The 19,371-nt window shown below is 36.0% G+C and overlaps 1 protein-coding gene across 2 annotated transcripts in view; it reads left to right on the plus strand.

The window, feature by feature from the left end:
• IQCM (IQ motif containing M) overlaps window positions 1-19,371 on the plus strand; it is a 454,074-nt gene that overhangs the window by 109,204 nt on the left and 325,499 nt on the right. For both annotated transcript variants that reach the window (XM_019441304.2, XM_019441303.2), the window contains exon 6: window positions 17,144-17,234. In XM_019441304.2, the coding sequence (XP_019296849.2) occupies window positions 17,144-17,234 (91 nt within the window). The remainder of the gene's footprint in view (window positions 1-17,143; window positions 17,235-19,371) is intronic.

Here is a 19,371-nt window from a genome sequence, read left to right on the forward strand (position 1 = left end):
TAAATTCTATGCACATATATTTGTAGTTTCAAAGCACTATCATTCCCTCCTTTTGGCAAATAAGGAATTTGAGGCTCAATGTGTTTAAATAAGAAGCTAAAGTCACAAATAAGTGGCACAGCAGGGACTACAATGCAGTATTTTTAATTCATAGTCTAATGTTATTACCATTGGCCTGTTTTTGTATTACTGCTAAAGAATTTTTAGGCTTTGTTGGCTGTGTGTTTTAGTGAGGGCTTCTCCATTATTTTATTTACTGCTGTGTACATTGCAGGAAATGACTCCTCCTTTTCTTCTATTGCTGCATTTTGATTTTATCAGACTAGAGTGTTCCTGCATCTTTTCCTCCTTTTAGCTTAGATAAATCTGTTTATTTCTAAAGGGCTGTAGCTTCCTCAAAGTTCTAGGAAATAAGGTCAAAACAATGAAATTGTTCATAGAATTGCAGAATTGCAGAGATAAAATGTACATCAGCCACAATTTAGTCTAACCACCCCACCTCCATTTTACCAGTAAGAAAGCAGAGGTCCAGAGAGCCCCAAAGAATTGCCACCCAAGGTCAAAGGTCTTATTAGTGGTAAACAGAAGAGCCGAAACCAAGATTTTTTTGAATCTAAAATTCAGAGTTTTTTGTCACTACACTCTACATTGCCTTCTGAGCAAAGAAGAACTCAAGGATATTGGGAGCTTAGTACCTTCTCATTATGTGTTCTAAAGTTCTGTTCGGTAACAATAGTACTTCTGTTTTTCATCATCCTAGGTATTGAAATAACAACAGAATTATAATTGCTTTAAGTCATGGGGTACAAACTTAAATGCCCTTCTGAGATCAGCAGGTAACTATAAAATAGCCAGTGTGATCAATGGGAGGAATAGTGTCTATGGCAAGCTAGAGAAAGCACACCCATCCAGATACACTCTGATTCAATACCTTGAACATTGAAACCTCTCCCCACGCCCCCCGACCCCGGCCAAATCTGTGTCTGGATTCAGCTCTCCAGCTGCCATTTTATAACACCTGACCTGAATAACATGGTTTCAAATGATTTGCTGTATCTTTAAATGTGATCTTGTCACAGGGTTTTTAGAGCTAAATATTAAGGTATTAGTTGTCAGCTGCTCTAACCCATCATTATGCTGAGAGAGAAACAAAAGCGATAAAGTGACTTGCTCAAGTCAGTGTGTGACAAAGCTAGTTTGTCACACCAACTGTGACTAGAACTAAATTTCTAAGACACTTAGTCCAGTGCTCTTTCCACTTCATCCTGAAACATTTTTTTTAAAAAGAGTATTCAGTTTTATAATAAAAGCGATAAGATGGAACAACACATTTTGCAGATAACCTCTCAGGAATCAATCAATAATTATTTATTGGGTGTATTACCACAGGCCCATTCTAAGAGACATGTGGCATACTAAAACACAGCAGGTATCTTTATTTTGTCATTTCTGTCCTCTCTAGTTGGGAAAGTCAAAACTACTATTGCAGAATAAATAAATGGTAGGATCTTTGGCATTGACTTTAAGAAAGCTTCGTAAAGGAAGGAGATTATGGGGGACATGAATGCCTTCACTCTCCATATTCCAACAATTATCTTTAGTAGCATATTTAAGAGAACCCCCTGTCACAGCTAAGGGAATATTATGATATTTGCTAGAGGATGCGAGGACTAGAATTATGTGTGTGCGTGTGTGTGTGAGAGAGATTTGAATTGGAATTTGTGCTATTCGTTCTTCATGTTAAACCAAACTTTTTAACCATTGATATCCTAAATATTTTGTGGGCCCCTAATCTGAAGTTTGTGGCAAGTGCTGACATAGATATGAAAGGTATGCCAACCAAAGTTGTGCTGAGATAGAAGTTACCTACCTTCGTGGAGGTATTGTAAGAAATACCAGTTTTAAAAAATAAACTGTTCCTCTATACCTTTGATTTATGTTTTGTTTTCACCAGTATTTAAGTTCTGCGTTCATACTCTCTGATGCTGCGGTCAGTTTTATTCTGGTAGGGAATTCTTCTCGTTTGTCTGTGTTGCAACTTGGTTGCCCTCCCTAGCCGATTCGTCACTTCTGCCTTTTTCTTTTTCTCCATTTCAGATGCTCCGTCTTATTGCTGTATCTGTAGAACTCTCCATCCTTAGATACTTCAAAATTAATCCTGATGGGGCAGGGGGGCAGGGCAAACTGTTTTTGTAAAAGGTCAGATAATAGTAAAAATATTTGGCTTGGTGGCCCATGTGTTGCCTGTCGCAATTACTCAACTCTGCTTTTGTAACACGAAAGTGGCCATAGATAGTAGGTAAACAAGTGATTGTGCCTGTGTTCCAATAAAAGTTTATTTACAGAAATAGGTAATGAGCTGAATTTGCCCGTGGCTCTGGTTTTTGCCAACCCCTACTCTGATCCATTGATATTATAGTAGGGAATGCTTATTCCAAGGGTTAAGCAATGTGATACCTGGTTATGTAAGAAGTTTCTGTTGATATTTTTCTGTATCTTCTGATTAAAATGTCTATTTTTTGTTTTATAATGTACACAGTTAATAAAGCAGAATGTCAGTGTAATTTATAGATAAACAACTATACATAGATTGGAACCCCTGATAAAATGTTTTTGTACTGATAGTAGAGTGCGAAAAAGACTGGAAGACTGGAGACTTCTCCAGCTTTGCACATTCTTCACAAATACCATGCATTTGGGAATATGTCTGTCTTGTGCTTATACATGAGAAAGACACTCTCAGCTTATGGAGTAACGTGTGGTGGTGTGAAATAGAGAAAGGGTTCTAGAGAATGTTAGGATCTTATGAATTAATTCTCTCATATGCTAACATTTTAAATATTTATTTTATTTTGAGAGAGAACGCATGTACGTACGAATGGGGGAGGGGCAGAGAGAGGGAGAGAGAGAATCCCCCACACTGAGTGTGGAGCCTGACATGGGGCTCAGTCCCACAGTCCCAACACAGGGCTCTATCCCAACCCAAGGCTAAATCCCACGACCACGAGACCATGACCTGAACCGATATCGAGTTGGATGCTCAAATGACTGAGCCACCCTGGCGCCCCTCATATTCTAACATTTTAATCAGAACTGCTTCAGCTACTCAATAGTTAACCATTAGCCTGACTTTCCCTTTAACGGTAATCATTTTTTCCCTTGACATGCTCAAGTAAACTCTGAATTATTACTTTCTAAATAAAATTATTTCTTATTCTGTATAAGGTGTTCTCTAATTCTGATGATCACTCAGACCATATATTTTGTCACTTTTGTTAACCCCACAGCATGTGACAGAAAGTTTGACACAAGACATGTTTATAACTAAATAAAGTGTAAAGCAAAAACATGATTGACTGAAGGCCCAGTCAGTCTCTTTAGAAACCACAGTCGAGGCCTTGGCCTATTGTCTAAACCAATACTTGCCTATCTTTTTAAGGAATTTGTGATACTTGAAAAGTTCTGCAGGTATTTTCTGATCCATTTCTTCCACCTCTTCTCCCCACCTATTTCTAAACATGCCACTAGGAAGTGTTAATTTTAACGTGAGTTGCAATTGATTCATTGTGAGACCTCTTTTGTTAATTTCATGAGGCAGTTTGGTACAATGTCAGTACTTTGGGGCAATGGTAAGTCCTGGGTCAGAATATCCATTATATGTAGCTAACAGAGGTAACCAAGTGGAATCAAAACCTTTTAAATAGTGTGATATTATTGCTTTCTAGTAGCCACTTTTATTCTATGATAAAGAAGTTGTATGTTTTAAGTTTTGTTGTTGCTGCTATTCATTTAATTGTACATACATTTAGAGAGAAAGTTGCAAATATAAAATATGGCAAATACACACAGTTTTGCATTTTTAGTGTGGCGTTGCCAAGGTAGAGTTTAAGTTGGGAACACAAAGCAGACCGATGCTAGCATTCTGTGGTAACGAGCTTTTCTTGCGCCCGTTGTCCATTTTGTGGAGCTTGGTCTTATCTCCGAATACCCAGTTTCAGGATTACTCTGGATTCTTGTTGGAATATTTGCAACTAGAATAGCCCTTTGGACTCTTTGTAGTGCTGGCAACAAGTCAGTATTATTTTCTCTGACATCATCTGTTTCTCTGTTAAGGGCTATATGGAAAAGTTACTCTCCTACATTCTAGCAATTAATTATAATCTTTCAGATAGGCCTAAACTCCTCTTCTTAGGAGGAGAAAAAATCTCTTAAACAGTATTCAGAGCATACCCAAACATGTCACTACTTGAGTTTCCATCTGTATTTGCTTACTTCTCTTTTTGCTTTCTTCTCATGCTTACCAGGCTCTCGGAATCTATTTGTAATGAAACAAACCAGACATTTAAGCTTGAGGAGACATCTTGTGCAGTTAGAAAGACAAGGAGAAGAAGAGGACACATCTTTACTTAGTGCTTGATTTCTGCCAAGTGCTTATTCTAGACACTTCTCGTGTGAAAAGCTTCCTTTTTTGTTTGTGTCTTAACATGTTTATTATTTATTTGTTTATTCAGTTTTGTGTTGACAACTAGACAGGTTATGTTAATAAAAATATACATGTGGTATGTGGGTGGTCATATGCCAGAATACTGGGGGTACGTGTAAAAGTAAGGGAGTCGTCAGTAAAAGTATATAGGCAGAAATAGGACGTCATCAGGTGTGGTAGCGCTTTACAAGAATTGATAGTAAAACGCCTGTCATTATTTGTCGATGTCGATCCATATATTGTTCAGTGTATGATCTGTCTTAACACATTTATATTTATGGCAGATATAAGCCATTCTATCTTTATTTAAATAGATTGACTTCAGCACATTAAACTGAAACATGTGTCAAGATATATACATAGAAATTCGCTCAATATTTACACTGGATTAGATCAGGTGACTGGATTGAGGATTTGGGGTTTGTTATGTTAGAGCATATGGACAAGTTGTAGGCTAGAAAATATGTATGGTGTTTTCAATTTCCTAATTATAGAATCTTATCTATATCAATAAAAGTTTATATTTAACTTTGTGAGAAGTGTATGTGGTGAGCAAAATAATTGTATGCTCCCATGCATCTGTAAAGCATAAATTAGATTTTGATAAAAAGTAAATTGATTCTTGATAAAGTTCTGAATGTTAATGGGACAAACATTCCCATCTGACTCTAACCATTTTCTATTCTTGCAGTATCTTTTTCAGTGATATAGGCTGACTTTTTTTTTTTTGGCACCCACATATAGCAAATAACTGTGAAACATTTCAAACCTCAAAGTGACACTAAAACTGTGAAGTATGAAATGGAAGTGCCAGCGTGTGTGAGACACATTGCATAGCACTGCTCAGTAATTCAGTGTGTGCATGCAAGAGAAATGACAACACCATTGCAAGATGCAGCATGATTTATGCTTCAGAAATTAATAAATAAAGCAATCTCCATTTGCAAACACTCCCTAATGCCTAAAGCTACCACCTTCTATGTTTAGCAGTCCTGCCCTAGTAATTACACCCTTCTCACCCCAGGAATATCTGCTGTGAGGGATAAGATTATAAATGAATACCCTCCTTGCCATGTCAAGGTTACTAAATGGTTATGATTAAGGGCTGTGGTATTTTAGGTTTCTCCATGAATGCTTGTATTTTGTTCCCTAACATGTGAATTTAATTAGCTTTACATTGATTTGTCTTTATATCTGTCACCGACTCCTGATGACTGCTACCTTCCCAGGTTTCTGGAGACAGTATTCTAGGTAGGGTCAAATAAGATCTTTGAGTTCTCAAGATCGAATTCAGGGCCTGTGCTAGAGTGTGATGTATTTACTTGCTTCTGAGACTCAGTTTGTGTGTTTTTATGCCTCACTTTTAGGAAGCATGTTCAGAGGGATTTGGGGTTATTAGCAAGTCTCCTGTATTCTTTAGATTAGACACAATGGGAAAGAAAGATGAGGTCCTTGGGTCCCTCTGGTGATGGCCTTAGTAGTACAAGAGTCCTGCTAGGTAAAGCAAGTGCTGAGGAATTTATGTTTTGTCTTTATAAAAAGCAAAAGAGACAATACACACATCAATGATAGCAGCAACAGTTCCCTATTCTGAGTGCCTATACAGGCAGTGCTTTATATGCAGATAGTTGACAACTTACTGAACACATTAGAGTCTAATTTATAACACTCAGAAGTATCATTCCCTAATTTTAAGAATGATGAAACTGAAGCTTAGAGAGGCTAAGTGTCTTACCCAAGGCCAGTGGTGGACCAGCCAGCTCAGTCTGCTAATCCATATGCCCACACTGCTCACTTTAAGTGGCTCATACTCTCTGGTATGATGCATTTCCTGAGGGAATGAGTGTTTGTAGCAAGTTGTTTTCAAAAACTCTTGAGAGGTATTGCAATGGAATGGTTTAGAACTAGAGAGTTTAGTAGGTGCCCAGCTATAAGCTAAAAGAGAATAGTGCTAAGGTTTTTGGAGTCATAACCCAAAGATGGACTTCCTTGCATGGTGAGGAGGGAGCATGGGGAACAGGTATGAAGGGTGGTGATCTGACAGAGCTAGGTAAAACACTCACACATCTGGAAGTCAGTTCCTTAACTTCCCTCAATGTGGCTCATCTGTGAGGGAAAGGAGTACATCAACCCTGCTTATGTTAAGTTTTATATCTTTAGCTAGCTAGCTAGCTAGCTAGCAATCTGGCTATCTATGTCCGTCCATCCATCCATCCATCCACATCTACCTATCTTGATAAGAAACATGAGATTTCTGTATCAGAGATAGACTTAATTACTCAGAACATCTTACCTCAGTTTCCCTGTACCTCATATACCGTGGAGTTAGTACCACGAAGAGGAACTCTGCAATTGTGAATTTTAGAGTTTATTTGGGGGCATTTGGCACAATTGCCCTTTCTTCCCTGCAGAGAGACACAGCGGAGAAGGGAGAGGGGAGAGGAGGGAGGCAGAGAGAGAGAGAGAGAGAGAAAGGGAGAGAGAGGGAGAAAGAGAGCGAGAGTGAGTGCAAGAAAGCTCACAAGTGCTTTATAAATGATAGAAGGAGGTGAAGTGAAGGTCCCTCTGTTTATTAGTCTTTGGAATGTAAATAAATGTCTCCAGGGGAGGTTCCCCTAAATCTCTTTTGAGTCTCTACCTTTAACTTACTTGGCTTGTTTGCCATTCAGGCATCCTCTAACCCAGGTGCCAGAATTTGTTGCCCAGAAAGCCCTGACAGTGCACAAAAGTAAAAATATTCATAGAGAATTATCTCCTGCCACCTGTTTTAATTTTGTGTAAGGGAAAGATCAAGATTGGCTTACTGGGGATATGCACCAGTATTTTTCCATCAAGTGGACCAGAGCCCGGTAAGGCCGAGCGAAGGTTCAGATTTGTAAGAGTCATTTAACTGTACCCACATCTTTGGTTCTTATTGTTGTTTGGCTTTTTAGTTGTTTTATTTTTTTTAGGAGAGGGTGGCCTAAGAAGATCAATATAAATACATTTCTTCCGGGCAATTTTGTTAAGCCTTTAGCTATGATATTTACTTGGTAGAGATTCAGCTATTTCAGTAGGGGATATCTGGCATTATTTTGCTTTGGGGGAAGAGTGTATGCTACCTAATTTGCTAAAGGCTTAATGAGTACTGCTGTATTTTATGACTAGATAAGAGAGAAATGAATGCTTGATAGAAAAGTTTTAGGCATAGGAATATTTACTTTGCATAATACGACTTTGTGTTTTGTTTTCAATACGTTGTGCTATTACTAAAAGTTTACATACTTGATACAGTATTTTGTTAGCACATTATAGCACATATAGCTTTCACTTTATAACATGTTACATGTCTGCTTCATATCCTGTATGGACTATAATCAATAACATGTTACTTTAACCATCACCACCATGAATTGTATTGAGCATTGGCTATGTACCAGATGTTGTTGTGCTAAGTCCTTTGCATGTATTACTCATCCAATCCTCATGGTAACCTATTATCATCATACACATTTTACAAGTGAGGAAGATGAACTCAGAGATATGATGAAACTTCCTGAGGGTCACACTGGTGATAAAGTTCAAATTTATACCCCCTCAAGTCTCTCTGTCCTCTTAATCATTTTTCTGTGTGATCCCTAATAAATAATGCAGTATACCCCCTAGAGGATGAGATTCAGATTCCTAAAATAGGATATCAGTTAACATAATAATTTGTACCTGGTACATATTGAATTGATTATACTTGAGTAAATTGTCTTAAACTTTATAGGAGATTGGAGTTGTATAATCTTTGTCTTCTTTTTCATTATTATTACATTATATTTTTAGATTTCTGAAAATAGTTATATATTTGTTATTTTAGTACATTTTGCATTATTGTTTTACACACTGAGGTCTCATAGTATAGTTAAATTGTACTGACAAAATATGTATTAATTTCCAGTATTCTTCTTCTGACATCACAGAGAACTTTATATTCTCTTTTATTTAATTCAATCTGTTCTTGGTTCCTGGCAGGGCTTTGTTTATTCATTCAGCATTTATTGAGTACCTAATACATGCTAGGCTAGGCACTTGAGGGATTTGTTCAACAAATGAATGAATGATTATCTTTATTGTGTGATTAATAGAATACAAACTTTTGGAAAGTGGTGATGATGTTTTCCCATTTTCTTATAACCTCCATGGTCTCTGGCACATGGCTGAAGGAGGTAGTCAATTACCATTTGTTAGTTGAATGATATCATATTGTGGACAAAAATACCTACATGAGAATGGAGTACAAAAATATATAGTAAAATCTGAAGTATTCAGACAACTTGTCTAGCATATCCCCTTTCTGACTAAAATTCATTATATCTGTACCTGGTAAATGCATTAATAAATTATTTCACTTATACAATTAACATTTACTGTGCTTCTGATTTATAATGCTATGCATGAGTTAGAAAGGGAATAAAAAATCTCAATTCATAAATAGCTAATAATATGCTAGAAAAAAATCATTCATTCATTCATTCATTCATTCTTTATTAAACATCTATTATATGCCAGCCACTCTTCTTGACACTGATGATATAGTTGTGAAATGGAGCTTACATTCTGCTGGGATAGGATTGACAAAAAGCATATGAATAGAGAAGATAATCACAAAACACAAAGATCACAATGAAGGAAACAGAGTGAGGTAATAGACTGTGGGGATATATTTAGATGCAAATGTCTTGAAGTCATCTCTGAGGAACTCATATTTGATGTGAGATGTCACGGAGAGGAGGACCAGTGGTGTGCTGGTAAACTAGCACTCTGGAAAAAGAAAAAAAAAAGCCTGATATAACATGTCTTGACTTTCATGGTGTAAATATCCCACTGTGGCTAATTTCAGGCTACCAATAGTTTAACATCTGGATTGCAAAAATTTCTAAAAATTTAACAACTGGCCATTGAAAGCTGTATAAACCAGCTGCAACACATCACTGGCAGCAATATGAAAGAAATCCAGGCAGTGGAAAAGCCTTGAGAGGGGACAGGAATTGACTCATTGAAGGTTCTGAAAGGAAGGAAACCATTGTGGATGTAGAGTAATGGCAGAGAAAATAAGGATAGTGATATGAAATCGTGTGAGAGAGATGACCAGGAATCAGATGATGTATGGCCCTGTAAGTAATGCAAGAAGCTGATTTTTGTTTTAAGAGTGGTGGAAAGTGATTGAATGGTTTTAAGGCAAATGTTATGATCAGAATTCCATCTTAACCAGATGTGTTGACCTCTGTGTGTAAAATGAAGTAATAGAGGCTAGAGGGAAATAGACTAACCAGAAAACTATTTTTCACTCCTAATGTTGTTCAACACGTATTCACTCTCTTCCTCTGCTACCTTGGATTGGAGTACGCTTCCCTGACCCACTGATTGTGAGATTGGCCCTGTGCTTGCTTTGGTCAATAGAAGATAAGAAGACATGATGCAAGCAATAGCTTTAAATGTATTGGTGGTTTAACTTGCCTCTTATACTCCACAATCTGCCATGAAAAACTGTGCCCCAGGTAGCTGAACTCTCCAGCCTGGCCCATCTAAGCCAGCTGACTCAGAGCTGCTCTGGCCAAGCTGAAGAGTTGTGAGCAACAAAAATCTAAACCTGTAATCCACTGATTTTTGGTTTGGTTTTCTATGCAGTATTATACTGGCAATTGTTGTAGTATTAGTGAAATTGGAGAGAAATGGCCAAATTAGAGATATATCTTAGTGATAGTTAATGAGATTCTGATTTGAATGGGTGGCTGTATGATAATATTTACAGACATGAGAAATACAAGAAAGAACAGTTTGGGAGAGAAAATCAAGAGTTCTGTTAAATATATTAGAGATACTTATTAACATGCAAGTTCACATGTAAGACAGCTGTATACACGAGCGAAATTTTGAGGACAGATGTGGTACAGACAATAAAGTTTTAGAGTCATTGGTATATGGACATAATTTGTCCAAGGACCTGGATGAAGTTTCCTAAGGAACAAGTGAAATTAATACAAAAGGGCTTGTGATAGAGGCTCAACCCTTTAGAGGGTTGATAAAAGAGGATGAGTCAGCAAAAGATATTGAAAATGAGCAGCCTTGTTTTCCTAGGAGCAAAACCAGAAGAAAGTGTCATGTAATCCCTTCACAGGAGGGTTACTATTAACCATTGTGTACTGCCCAGGAAAAAGCAGACAGAGATTTGTCCAGTGGGAGTGATAGCATGGAAGTCATTGTGCCCTTGATATGGTGTCTGAGCAACCTTTACTGGGAGTGGATCAGAAGTGGGGATGAGGAAGTGTAAACTATGTGTAGACAGCCAGTTTAATCATTTTCCTATAAAGCAAAGAGAAGGTTTTGTTCTGTTTTGTTTTGAAGTGATAGCTGTGATGATGACTGTGTTATGAGGTAATCAGAGTTAAAACCTTTTATTTAAACTTGGTCAGTTTGTTTACCCACCACACTTACTGTTTATTTCAAATCTTTGCCACTCTCCTGAAGATCCTTATCAAACTTCTACACCCCTCTCCCAGTAAATGATCTCACTTCCTACTTCATGGAGAAAATACAGTTCTTGATAGTGAACTCTTTAGAAACTTATTCATAGCTACCTAAACCTTATCTACCTTCTTGAAAAGAAAATATATCTATTTTCTCTAGAATATGGGTAAATTCTATCCCATCCCTTCCTTCTTGCCAGGAACCTACCTTGTCTATTACATATTATTTCTTTTTTTTATGTCTCCACTTTTTCCTTTCTTACAATATTATAAGCATCCTAAAATCTCCTCATCTTAAAAATATATCGACACCAAAACATTCTTTCTCAAACTTATGTCCCCATGATGGTCATTTCATCTCTCTCCTCCTCTTCAAACCACACTTTTTAAAAAGAGAGTCTACATTTATTATTTCCAATGAGTTTATTCCTTCATAGCAGTGAAATCTTGCTTCTGCTTCTATCTTTGCCTTTAGCTCTCCATGAATAGGCTCCTAATTAGAAAAGCGAAAGGATGTATTTCATTCCTTGTCTTAAATGTATGAGATACTGGAAATAGATTTTTTTTTAGCACTGCAATTGGAAGTACTCAATTATTTGTGTAATTAATTATTTAGTTATTGAATTCCCTAGGATATAACCTTCATAATCCCCACATTATGTCTTGCATCCCCAGTGCCTAGCAGACTGCCTGTCACATTAGAGGCATTTGGTAAATATTTGTTGAATTAATGATTGAATAAGTGGATGTTGGATAAAAACACAATCCCTGTCCTCAAGAGACCATGAAAGAGTTCACAATCTAGGGAGGAATTGGCATTCTGTATAACACACATGTGCTAGAAATTCCAACAGTAGAAAATCATATGACATCCACCCAGCCCACACACTAGAATGTGAAATGTCAGTAAATTGCAATCTGTCATTCTTGACTAATGAATCTGTCTTTAAATTTGCAACATTAAGTTTTAAATTTTATTCTAATTCATATGAGATTGAATATAATTTAAACAGTGGGTCCTAAAAAGAGAGAAAGGTGAGAAAAACATTTTATATGAGAACAAACTGAGAGCCGATGGGGGGTGGGAGGGAAGGGAGGGTGGGTGATGGGTATTGAAGAGGGCATCTTTTGGGATGAGCACTGGGTGTTGTATGGAAACCAATTTAACAATAAATTTCATATATATAAAATAAAATAAAATAAAATAAAAAGAAAAGCATTTTATAATTACTCAGTATACAAAACCTAAAATCTCATTTTTTGAATGAAAAGGATCTGGATTTAACCTGTGTGAAGCACTTTCTTAGTATCATTAAATCTCTGCATTGAAGATACATTAACATTCTTCTAGCCCAACTATTTTCATGATACAAAGTTCCTTAATTAATGTTTTCTGGAAAGTCCCTGTCCAGTCTCTGCCAGGAAATACCTGTGATGGGGAACACATTACCTTTTACAGTATCCAATACCTGAATTATTAAAACTCTAAGTTCCAGAAAACTAGGTTCCTACTAAATTCCACTGGTCTAGCTTAACTAAGATTGGTTGCTTTTAGCCACCTGAATTAGAATTTTGGAACAGCCAAAGTATCAGCCAGAAATTATTTATTAATTACAAGAGGAAAATGTACATTCATAATAGAAATATTTGACAGTTGCCACCCAAATCAAATGCCCAAATTTAGCAACACCTTTTGATGAGCTTTAATAGGATGTGTAGGAAGGACACCATACACTTCTGTACTCTTCCAGTCAAAAATGCTTAGTCTTAATCTAGTCATAAAGAAACAATGGGGAGAATTCAGATTGCCTTCAAGATGAAAAAAGAATAGGAGGAATGTTTTAGGTCAGTACTGTCCTGTTGAAAAGCATTGCAAACCACAGATGCAATTTAAAATTTTTTGGTGGCCACATGGAAAAAGATAAAGAAAAACAGGTGATATTAATTTCAATGACATATTTTTATTTAGTTCAATATAGGAAGATATTACTTAAGTATTTAATTAATATAACATTTTAATTTGAAATATTACATTTTTGTAGTAAATTTTAGAAATTCAGACTGTATTTATACATATAGTATATCTTAATTTAGAATCGCCACATTTTAAGACTCAGTAGTTATATGCTGGTGGCTACCATATTCACAGGGAATTTCTAGGTTTAAATAGATCTAAGAGATATATATGATCCTTGTTTAGATTCTGGATTTAAATAAATAAGCATCTATAAAGGGTATTTGGGGGACAGTTAGGGGAATTTTTATAGGCAATTTATTGGATAATATTATTTTATCAATGTTAAATCCTTAGGTGGGGATTATGAATGTGTAAGAAATGTACTTGTTCTTGGGAGCTATGTAATGAAATATTTAAAGGAGAAATGTCATACTGTTTTCAGCTTACTTTCAAATGGTCCAGCAAAAGATAAATTATATGTGTATACATATCAGTAAAGTTATAAAATTTGATTTAAACAACTACATTAGGAAGGTTAACTCATTGTGGTGCCTGGGTGGCTCAGTCTGTTAAGCATGTGACTCTTGGTTTTGGCTCAGGTCATGACCTCAAGGTTTGTGAGTTTGAGCCCCCTGTTGGGCTCTGCGCTGAGAGCATGGAGCCTGCTTGGGATTCTCTCCCCCTCTCTCCCGGCCCCTCCCCTGCTCACACATTCTCTCTCTCAAATAAATAAATAAACTTAAAAAAAAGTCAACTTATTAGATCAATATAGAACAACAATGAGAGGATATATATTTTTCAGACAAATATGGAACATTATGAAAAATTGACTACACACTGTTTTATGGAGTAGGAATCAATAAACTTCAAAGAATTTGGAATTATACTTCATGTTCTCTGATTACAGTGAAATTAAATTGTAAAACAATGACAATGAGGTGCACCTGGGTGGCTTAGTTGGTTAAGTGTCTGACTTAGGCTCAAGGTCATGATCTCGATGTTTGGTGTCAGCACAGAGCCTGCTTCTGATCCTCTGTCGCCCTCTCTCTCTCTGCCCCTCCCCTGCTTGTGCACACGTGCACACACACACTCTCTCAAAAATTAATAAACATTAAAAAATAAGTGAAAACCCATGATAATGAATTAAAATTTAAAAAAATGACAATGATAATTTAAAATCCCTAACTTGAAAATCAAGGATTACTCATGGAAAGTAAGGAGGATGGATTGGAGGGTATTTTGGTTGGAGGCAGGAATCCAAGGAAGGAAGGTATTAGTTTTCAAAGGAGAGAAGACAAAGGTCCATTTTGAGGCCCTATGTTTGGGAAAGGATGGAAGGGATTTAATGACTGATTGTAGGAGGAAACTGAGGAAGAATGAGTATAAGTAACTTCCAAGTAGATGGATGGATGGTAGTGTCATTAATTGTGAGAGAGAAATGTTAATTGGGATGTCTTGGGACATATATATAGAGATAGTTTGTTATTCAAATTTGGCACTTGAGAGCAGGCTGGGCAAGATACATAGATTTTGTGAGGCATCTACATTTAGTTGATTAATTTAGCCATGGGCATTGGCTAGATCATTCAAGTAAAGGGTTAGAAGGCAGCCAAAGAAAGAGCTGTGGGGCATGCACAACAGCTGGAGGTGGCAAGGCAACATGAGTCCATGAAGAGACAGGTGAAGTACTCAGAAGTGAAGGAAATCAAATGGATGATTGATTCCAGGTGAATGAATGGTCCATTCCAGCTGAACTCTGAAGAAAGCATGGTACATAGTGTTAAGGACTAGAGTCCTTTGGCAGTTCCAATGCCTTATGTTCCATATGTTTGATTTCATTACAAAAGCCCTAAAAATTTATTGCTTTACCTGCATTTTCTTCTCCGAGTCTCCCTGTTTGTCTCTTATTTACCAATTATTCTAACCAGAGGTGATTTATAATTTACATTCTAGAACTGAATTTGAGTTTGATGTAATTGGTTTAGAGACTAGATTTTACATAAAGGGAATAGTTATGAACTCTGAGATGATATAATTTGCCCAAAGGCATACAATAAGTCTGGTTCCCCATCCAAAGGTTTATTAAGCTAATTAGAAGTAATGTTGGATTTTTTATATGCTTTAATTGCCTTTCTAGAAATCCCTCTTTTTAAAGGGATATAACTATACTTATTTTTTTAAATTTTGGATGCAGTCCTAACATGATTTAGTTAAATGCTACTGTAGAGGCTTTTAGTTTAGCATTTAAATGGATTATGCCTGAAGTTTTTTAACAGATTTTATTAAAAATGGGCGTATAGGGGCGCCTGGCTGGCTCAGAAGAGCATGCAACTCTTGATCTCAGGGTTGTGGGTTCAAGCCCCATGTTGGGTGTAGAGATTACTAAAAAAATGAATTTAACCCCCCCCCCCCAAATGGGCATATCTTTTGCTTTATTAATTATTATAGTAACCCAATCTTACTTTCTTTAGCATCACTATAAAATTCACTCCTTAGATCTCTGGATCACATGTTCTCGTGATCTTTCCTCCCTATCCTTTTGCTCTTTTGCTTTTCTGCAATAATTTTTGCTGTTAGTCATGCTGTCCCTTGAAAGTGCCAATCATGTTTTATTAATTGTTATGTCTTATATCTCCCCTCTTTAGGAGTTAGCATAGCAATTTTCACTCAGTAGATATTACTGAAATAAAATAAATATGCATATTGAGTATCATATTGATTAACAATGCAGGCTCCAAGGACTGCCTACCTGGGTTTGAATATTGACTCTACCTACTGTTAGCTATATAACCTTGGGGAAGTTAATCTCTTTCTCTGACTCATTTTCCTCATCTGTAAAATGGGGATAATAATAGAACCTAATTTGTATTGTGCTTGTGAGAGTAAAATATGATAACCCATGTATAGGAATTAGCACATTTAGCATATGGCAAATATTTTTAAATGTTTCTATTTTTAAGACTCAAACTTATAAATTCCTTCCCTACTTCTTCCTCTATTTCTCCATCTATTAGTGTCTTTATATAAAGTATGTCTTTTGAGCTCTATTACCCTCCAAAGTAAGCAAGAAAGAAACGGTCCTCTTTCCCTCATTAGGCAGCTGAGGGGAGCCCCCTGAGCTGCAGGGGCTGTAGTGATGAAGGAACTTACAGTCAGAGGGATAGAAGTTGGAGCTCTGTCTCTGTACTTTTTAACTTCCCCGATCTTGGGTAAGCTGTTCTCCTTCCATGTAAAAGAGAGTAATCATTGCACTTCACCAAAAAACAAACAAACAAAAGCGCCAGAAACTGGTTCTGAGGCTTAAGTGTGAGACAATTTATGGGGAAGGCTAACCAACATCCCTGGTATATAAATAGTCAGTAAATTTTAACATTCTGTTAGATTCTGTTTCTCCAAAATTTTTGTATTTGTGTTATATATTTTAAATCTAAATTAACATAAGATAGTCAACTGTGCTCTTCTGTTAGTATTGACACACCAACTAGTTTGTAAATTTTTTTAAAACAGAGGGTTTCACTTCATAAGTTTCCTGTATCTTTAGTGTATCTTTCTTATACTTGAGCAGGTAGCTAGAACGTGCTTAATAGATATTGAATTAATATTTTGTGATAATGTTTCAAACTATATTAGTCCTATTATCTATATAAAATAGAAAGGAATAGGTATTTAAAAATATTTATGTAAATTTCTCTTTAGACTTTAAAACCTCAATTTTTTTTTAAAGCAGAACTTTGCCTTTTTTGGACATCAGTCTTGCTTTATCAAATTGATGAGTATTCCTACTTACATTAACTAATGATTGCTAAATTATTTTAAAATAGCAAGCTCTCCATAAAAGCTAAGACTCATGACGATAATGGTGATAATAATGCTGATATGTATAAACGGGGCTTTGGTATTCATTTGTATGTACTGTGCTGTTGCAGACATTTCTTGGGGAGCTATCTCCTTTCTGATATATGCACTTCATTTACTCTATACCTTCAGTACTAAATTTTGGTAATTGCAAAACATCTGAGGAGCGTGGGGTGAAAAAAAAACACTCAAATGTGTTTTTAGAGTATCTTTGTGTTAGTAATTTGTTTGAAAAATATTGTACCTCTTGTTATTAAAAAATCTGCAATTTGCAATTTAATTCAAAATACGCCTTAGAACTTGAAAACGAAGAGGATACAATTAAAGGTCTTTTTCTTTTTTTTTAAATTCCAGAACAAGTTAAACTGGGTAAAATAGTGACTAATATTGAATCAGTGGGTAAAAAAATGGAGAAAGAAAAGCATCAGCACCATGTTAAGTCCAGGTAATGTGTAATTACCTAACCTATAGAAAATGTATAGTTTTATTCTACTATGCGAATACTTCCTGACCAATTGTAGTTTCTCAAGTCTATTAACACGTCGTGCGGGATCCTAATTTGTCCTTCTGCTTGAGTCCCTTAAAGCATATCAATTATCAAAATTTTAGTTTTCAATTCAATTAACTTTTGAACTGGAGGATGTCTGAGTAGTTAAGCTAACCATCTGGGTTTTACAGTGCATAAGCTCAAATCCAATTTGTGGCTTTCTTGAGAAAAATGCCATATTTTATGATAATATTACATAAGTTTGGAATTTTAATAACTCCTCTGCAGCAATTATGGAGCAGAGTTAAGTTATAATTTTTCTTTTTTAATTTAATAATTTAAAGTTAGTCTTTTTCTAACGGAAGGTGAGACTGATCCTGTAGAGCATAGTTTCAGGGAAGGCATTTGCTTCTGCTTTCCAAAGGTGTGTGGAGATGAGTCAGTTACTTTTCCGCATTATTCCATTAAATAGCACGGTCATCTTCAAGGTAACTTTACAATTGTGTACATAACTGTTGGCCCTAGGGCTACAGAACCTCTAAAGGTTCTTCAGCACATTTTGTAGGAACATTTATACTTGTAGATTATCAATGTTGCTCTGTTAAATGTGTTTTTCAGTCATTTGTTTTACATTATTTCATTATGTAACATCGTCAGAAATTTGGGATAATTAGCACAGTAATAAATAATAAAAATTTGAGAAAATGTTTCCCTGGCTATAAAGAATATCATGGACCTTCCAACATTTATCCAACAATCTGTGCTTAACACTAGGAGATTGATGCTCAGAAGTCAACACTTTGTTGGCATAAGTGTAATGTGATATTCAAATTTGGAAGAGTGGAATTTATGTAAAGCTCTAATACTGAGGGTTTGGTTTTATCCATGGTAGGGGAAGATGTTAATTGCAAAGGAAAATAAATGATTATATTGGGAATTTACCAGTTTAAAAAAAAATTTGCTTTTGGCCTTAATTTAAACCAAGACCCAGGTTGATCTAGCAGAGTGGTAACTGCTAAAAATAGACCAATTTAACCAAATAGTTTAGAATTTCAAGTACGCTTTTAATAACTAGAAAAGTTAACTGAACTAATTTGAAAATCTACCACTTTCTGTATATTTCAATGGGACTGAAGATTCAAGAAAGAATAATAATGACTTAGGGACAAGTGGAGCACTCATTAATAATAAATCTGATCAGGTAGAGTATCTTTCAGTATGTCTTTCTCAAGAGAGTTGAGTCTTTCTCAAAGAATTGTTTCTTCTGTAACTGGTAGAAGATAAAGGTCTCTTGACACCCTAACATCCCATTTTTAATGAAAACATGTCCTACCTAATGAGGAAGATCAACACCCTCTGAAATTAAGAGCAGGTCCATGTACTCCCGGTAACAGCCTGGGGCACATAAAGCCTGAACTTCAATCCACTAGGGTTGCTTTGTCTTTATTTATAGCTAGCTTATGGCGGTAACTTGTTTCCTACCTTGCAGTTAGCTTCATTTCATTAATGTTAGAAGTGTGATGGGAATACAGAAGGAAAGACAAATAAGTGTTCTGGGACATGGTGACTCAGGGTATTAGAAAACCTGTGCTTAACTAGACAAATAAGATGCCATTAGAGTGAAATTTTTACTGAAATCTAGTTCACCACATAATAAAGATAAGGAAACTTAGCCATGAGGATATAAGCAACAGAAAGGACAATAGAATCAGTTGGAAATCAGGTAGGAGGTTGTTAACAATGCAGGGACAGAGTCCAGCAATAATTAGCATGAATTGCCCGACTCTTTGTGAGACTTCTGGAAGATTTCTGTTCAATACGAATAGACCCCTGTGAGGGAAGCTGTATATAAACTACTTACAATTCCCCTGAAGATGCCTTGGAAAATACTTATTTCTAAGGGAGACACATAATATTTTTAGGTAGACCGTAAAAATATTGGCTCCACAAAAGAAATTTCCTTGGACAATACATGAAGAAATACAATCTTATAAATGTATGATTTCCTTTTGCCAGATTTCTCTACATTTGATTTGCAGAGCAAAACCAAAATTGAATACCTCTGAATTTTCAAATTTAAGGAAGTGAAGTTCTT

The sequence above is a fragment of the Panthera pardus genome, unplaced genomic scaffold, assembly GCF_024362965.1.
Source record: "Panthera pardus isolate Hobbes unplaced genomic scaffold, ASM2436296v1 HiC_scaffold_13, whole genome shotgun sequence".
In the NCBI taxonomy this organism is placed as follows: Eukaryota; Metazoa; Chordata; class Mammalia; order Carnivora; family Felidae; genus Panthera; species Panthera pardus.